Genomic DNA, 6457 nt, shown 5'->3' with positions numbered 1-6457 from the left:
GAATGAGATCTTTGTGAGTTAACTGCAATTTCCCATAGAGGTCAACATACATTATGTCGTAGGAACTTGCTTTATCTATCAAGACTCTTCACACATCTAAGTTCACCTATGACGACTCTAATCAACAAAGAAGTGTGAGAATTTAGGACTTCGTTAACTAGTTCTTTGTCATAGAATGAGACGAGAGATATTCCATTCTTAGGTGTTTCTTTATGCAACTTCTGGTCTTACAATATCCTCTCCATTAATTTCTTTTTTATGGAAATGGAGGAGTCTCCATTAGAATGATGAAACCCATCAGAAATGACTCATGATGTGCTTAACACTTACAGGCCCATAATGAGTTAGTTGACTTAGTTGTTCGCACCATTCTTTTCTTCATGATTTTTACATTTACTAATGGGAAGTGTCTCCCATGGTTGATGAGAACCTTCCTCTACATTCACTAGAATGGGTAAATTTCCCATTCATTATATGTTCCCCCGACCAATAATTAGTTATCTCATTCTTTGTCACATTACTTCTCTTTCTTGGCTACTTGTGTTATTTCACTTATTATCATATGCGGGTTTTCATCCTTTGAAATCCCCCCAAATTTTTCTCTTTTCCTGGTAAATGAACCTAAATAATCTTCCTTTATTGGTCAAGTCTTTTATGGTGTCTTTCTGTTGCACGCGTTTGTCGATATTATGGCCATTGCACTGGTGGAAACCATAATATCAGGATTTGTCCACTCGGGACGTTCATAGACAAGTTTTGGAGCTTTGACCTACCATTCTTTAAACTTTGAGTTGATACATTCTTGTAAAATGTGTTCACCTCAGGTGTTTAAAGAGTTGTAGTCTATGTACTTCGACGGTGGCGCTTATATTATTTCTCGATTAACATGTGATTTTTTTTCTGAATTCTTCTCTTTTCTCGTTCTCTCGTCGAGCCTCTTTGCTTACTCCCTTTACTCGTTACCCCCATCTCAAATCTTCCTCCGTAGATTTCTCCGTTGGTTGCCCATTCCTCTTCATACTATATGTATTTTTTGGCTCAGGCTAATAGTTTGTTGAAGGTTTTTTGTGCTCTGATGGCGATGCTTTAGGCAAACTTGGATCTCAGGTAGAGTCTGAGACTGAGCAAATATCTTTTCATCTTGTCATCAATTTTTTTTTACAAATATGACATATTTTATTAGATATTTCTATGTACGACCTCAATGTCACATCCTCTTATTCTCTAATAGACCCTAGGCTTTCCACGATTTTAGGTTGTCTTTGAGAAGCCACAAAATATGCCGAAAAACACCTATTGAGCTCGCCTCATCAATGAATATATTTGTTCCTAAGTCCCATTGACCTTGCCCCGACCTTTATGGTAAGGACGAATAACTTGCATTTCTCTAGGCCCCTTGCACCTCGAAACTTTAGAAGAACGTCAATAAACTCCATGTGTTCACTGGGGTCGATTGAACCATCATAGGTGATCATCCCCAATTGTTTTTAGAGTTCTTATCGAATATGGTACTCATTAGTTTTCCCGGTGATGACATTTCATAATGTAACTTCATCATCTTCTTTGGATCCCTCTAACGATGAAGAATGGTCGGTCTTTTGGTGGCGTCGACCTTTAGTCCTCAAACGTTTGTCTCCCTGTGTAACGCATATGAAAGAGTCCCTCTCAAATCGAGGAGATTGAGCTCAGTGCCTTCGACCAACATTCTCTCTTCCTCGATGCCGAAGTGAGTCGACAATGTGGTTGGCGACCACGTCGTCTTGGAGTTTGGAGACGACGGTGATTCAAGTTTTCCCCCTCTTAAAGTTGCTCGTTCTGAAGATCCAAAACCGAAAACTATATGTTACATATTGCCAATGAGTCCCTCAGCATAATGTTCATTTCATTATTTATCAATTGGCCTTCTAGGGACGGGCTCTGAAGTGAGTTGTTTCCTTCTTGAAATGGTTCAGCGTGGACAAACCTTTGACACATGGTTTCCTTCTTACATCGAAGGTCGTGCTTGAGAATCGACGGTCTGAGGTCATTGGATCTGGCTTTCTAGGCCGAATGATGAAGTTATGAGGCCCTTCTTTTAGTGTGGGCTTGCTCTTACGATCGCGTTTCCCATAAATCATGGACAATTGGTATTACGAGTTAGTATTCTTCCCTGGTTTGTCATCTCCTTTTTTCTAAAAAGTGATTTGGACATTATTTGTTGTTCCCATATACGAAACCAATGTTCCTTTCGACAAAAAAACTTATCTTTGAAGATGGTCTGGTTTTGGTTATTGTCCTTTAATTCCAACCGAAATCGTCCATGTTGAAAGATGTCATGATATAATTCATTATGTTATATGACAACCTTGGCTTGGTTTCCTACTTGGATCGGGTGTTTTGTAAGACATGTTTATGTCTGCTCTCTAGGTTCTAGAATTTTCTGTTCGATAATAAATATTTATCTTTTAACATCATTACTCTTACGTTATTTTTGTCACAAATATCTTTACTTTTATTCTTTGCAATTATTTTAGTTTTTTTCTCATTGAGCCACGTTTGAGGCCAAGACGGGATAAAAACAATTGTCGTTATATGATTACTAATATTAATATAAATATGCTTGATTTACCAACATGATGTGAGATATAACTAAGTCTCTTATGAGTCAATGTGTATGAAAATTTATATGTTGTAAGACACTAGTCTTTTGAATTGATCTAAATACTTAGAGAAAATATACATAATTGAATCTCTTAAATATATGGTAAAAGATCATCTATTGAGATATGTATGAATGTTAAATTGATTTTATTACTTTAAGAAATTAATCTCTATTTACGGTTAAATATATGATAAGAATTAGTCTCGTAGAAAAATATGAACAAATATCATCTATTGAGATATGTAAGTCTATTAAATTGATCTTATTTAAGAAATTAATCTCTATTTACAATTGGAGATATTGTTCTGTTTTTTTTGGATAAATTTAGAGATGCCCAAATAGAAAGGATTTAAAAGAGTTAGTAGAAATTGAGTAAATTATCTGTAAATGTAGCAAGGAATGTCACAAGGAAATCTTTCTGAATGCTACAGGTCCTAATGTGAGCAAGATCAGAGGTTTTCTGAAGATGCTCGTAGAAGAGCAAAGTAAATCTTGCAGCTAAGTATGGCAACATAACCTGTATTCGTGGATTTAGATTCAGATTTTGGTTTTCTCCGATCATAAAATATGGGAACGAGTCGGATAATGGGGACACTAGTACTCACTCCGAATCCGTCCCCGAATCCGCCCCATTTATTTCATTGTGTACATTATTATTTATTTTTTATATTTAGAATATTAAATACGTGGTCAATATTTTGAAATTTTAATTTTAATTTATTATTTAAAATATTTGAGATATATGTATCAGATATTTTTAGATTATTTTATTTTATTATTTATAATGTAATTTTATTTTGGAATAAATAAATATTTTTATTAAAAAAATTGATTTTACTAAATGAATTGTGACGGGGCAGGGATATCCGAATGCAACCCGAATCCGTTTGGGACGGATTTGGGTTTTGATTCTCTATCCCATCCCCGTTTGGATTTGGGGCGGGGACTGTTTAGGGATTAGGGTTAAAGTTACATTATCAAATTCTTATATCAATACTGAATATGCAAAAATCACAATTTTATGGAATAATATGCAAAACTTCAATCACACAAAAATGAATTTCATTTTATGACAAGAATTTATTTTACAAAGAAAATGAAGAGGGGGATCAAAAAGCTTCTTAAAAGAAATAAAATATGAGAGAAAAAACCAGATTGCTTCCTTCCGGTAATTGTTTCAGGAAGAACTATCAACTGCATATTCTAGAGTACAATCACCAAAGGTTCCCATAAACTTTGTTGATAAGTGGTTGCTTTCGACCACTGGGCAAAGGTATAGACAAATCAAAATCAGATAACTTAAGATGATACCCTCTCTTCACAACCAAAAAAAAAGAGATTGGATTATCTCAGTATATGACCAGACTAGTAGTTTTTCAGTTTAATTTTCAGAGTTGTATTAGCAACCATCACACACAGATGCTATAGCACAATAGCACTTTCAGTTCAGAATCATAAGCAAAAACAAGAAAAACTCAAACAATCTATAAAAACTCAGATTTTGTTTAAGTTGTTCCCTTGTTTGCTGGTGCATTGCTAAGAAGAAAACACTAAAACTTAATTATAAAGGTGGTATGAAAATTCATTAACATGTTTTTGGAATTAAAAGATAGTGAGCAATTTCCCATTGGATGATAATTAGAAATTCATCCACTTTTCAATGTATATTGGTATTACAACAACACTAAGCCGGTGAGACACAAAATGAAATAACCAGTGCCTCAATTCTTAAACATAACATAACTCACAGTTAATCCTGCTGCAGCAATTTCAATGGCAATTTTCCAACGGATGATAATTAGATATTCATCCACATTCCAATGTACATTGGTATTACAACATCACTAAGCTGGGGAGACACATAATGAAATAACCAGTGCCTCAATTCTTAAACATAACATAACTCACAGCCAATCCTGCTGCTGCAATTTTAAGGGCAAATAAACCTCGGAGAGATACTGAAAACCAAAGGTGCTCAAAGCCTGTATCTCAGCCTTCTGCTTAGTTTTAACCATCAATGTCAGTTCCTCAACCCAACCAGGATTCTTCTTGACAAAATCCTCCTCCAACATGTCCTTTCCAGTTTTAATATCCTGCTCGGTCATGGGCAACCTACACTGCTCCGGTATCTTGTACTTGTCTAAATCACTAGGCCTAACACCTAGCCATTTTATATCAGGTGTAGTCAAGTGAGAACTGTCATAGGACATGTTCTTCGACCCACACCCATAAACCGACAGAATTTTCAATCCATAAGGATCACTGTCCACAAGTGCCAGCACTGGAAGCTTCAACTCAGTCTTCATCTTCCTCAAGAACAGCCTTGTGGAAACATCAGGTTGTCCCTTTGCCGTCACAATTATACACGGAAACCGGTTGTAGAACCTATCTTCAGCCAACCTCATATAAGCAGCATCCTTCTCCACCAAGAGAATGAACAGAGCATCACTCTGCATATCCCCAACTCGATCAATATTAGGCGGAATCGCCTTTCCACCCATACCCATTTTGGTGCAATCAATCATATCTCCATTGTCACTGAAAATCAACCTTCCCACAACCACCCCTTTCTCAGCCGCAACAACGTTGAGGCTCGAACGTGTGCAGCCCAACATACACGAAACATCATCCAGAACCGTGTCAGATTGCATCTGATTCATCACAAAAAAAATTGACGTAGATTATTGAACTAAATTCGAGACAATCAAAGATTACTTAGAACTAATAAAAAGCAACAAAATAAAATCATAATAATCTATTTAATATGCTCAATCATAGAGTAAATAGCTTCATAATCTGGTGTTCAATTCTACTTCATTATAAAGTACTGCAAAACTAAACATGAAATTAGGAATATGAAGTTTAAAAGATGAGAACAAAACCTGGTCCTGGAAGAGCTTAACATCAGTGTAGAAGAGATCACGCTTAGTAACATGGATACCTTTCTGGCAAAGCTGATGGATAAGCTGAATAATCCTCGCAGTAATGGTGGTTTTACGGACGGTGGAGATGTTAGCAAAAGGACGAAGAGACGATTTATCCTTGAGAACGATACGGTCGAGTTCGGGAACATAGAGCTGGTTAGCAGAGGAACGAGACGGAACATCGAAGGCGAATCCATTGCCGGCAAGGATCGAGTGTGCGATCTTGAGAACAAGGGACTCGATGTTGGATTGGACGGACGAGAGGGAAAGGTCGGCGACTTCGCGACAGTGGAAGGGGAGTGAGAGTTCGTCTAGGGTTAGGGTTTTGGTTCCGGAGGAAGATGCGCATGAGGTTTTTAACTCTTTTAGAATCTCGAGGATGGTTGAATCTGGTTTGAGTTTGTTTTTGAAGGGGAGGATTTCTTCGGTTGGTTCCGTGCGGCGGCGTTTTTTGTTGTCTGCCATGGATGGTGGTGGAGATTTGTGGTGTGGGCGGGAAAATGGTTGTTTGGTGGTTTTGGTTTTGAGGGTTTGGAGTTGTGGAGAGAGTTGAGGTTTGATGAGGGTTCCGGATGTACGGTTGTGATTGAAGAGTGAGTTAGAACGATGTCAACCGTTAATCGGGATCGGATTAGTTTAAATGGTAAACTTCGTTAATCATAGAGGGAATATGTTGTGTTCAAAATTATAGTAGGACATTCATATAAAAATTGTAACATGAAGATTTGTTTCTCAAGAAATAAATTATTCAAAATAAAGACTTATTTCTTAAGTAAAATAATTTGTTTCTCAAATAAATTTGGTATTATGTGAGCCGTGACATGAAATATTTTATTATCACATTTATCTATTAATTCTCTTGTCCATATTATTCATCAATCATCTAAGAATT

General features: G+C 36.6%; 1 protein-coding gene across 1 annotated transcript; it reads right to left on the bottom strand.

Annotated features, from left to right (window-relative positions):
- Positions 1 to 4198: 4198 nt before the first annotated feature.
- Positions 4199 to 6223, bottom strand: LOC127092357 (DNA topoisomerase 6 subunit A). The gene is made up of 2 exons (XM_051031214.1): positions 5524 to 6223; positions 4199 to 5292 (listed from the first exon to the last, which is right to left on the bottom strand). Exons 1-2 carry the CDS (start codon positions 6028 to 6030, stop codon positions 4546 to 4548), a joined length of 1254 nt encoding a protein of 417 aa, XP_050887171.1. The 5' UTR covers positions 6031 to 6223; the 3' UTR covers positions 4199 to 4545.
- Positions 6224 to 6457: the final 234 nt, after the last annotated feature.

This window comes from Lathyrus oleraceus, chromosome 6, assembly GCF_024323335.1.
Source record: "Lathyrus oleraceus cultivar Zhongwan6 chromosome 6, CAAS_Psat_ZW6_1.0, whole genome shotgun sequence".
NCBI lineage: Eukaryota > Viridiplantae > Streptophyta > Magnoliopsida > Fabales > Fabaceae > Lathyrus > Lathyrus oleraceus.
Note: the sequence above shows the minus strand (reverse complement) of the source record. Positions and strands in the feature narration are given on the sequence as shown.

Coding starts and splice junctions, on each gene's coding strand:
- LOC127092357 (XM_051031214.1), bottom strand. CDS start 6,030: ATGGCAGACAACAAAAAACGCCGCCGCACGGAACCAACCGAAGAAATC. Junction 5,293..5,523: donor TTAAGCTCTTCCAGGACCAG/GTTTTGTTCTCA, acceptor GTGATGAATCAG/ATGCAATCTGACACGGTTCT.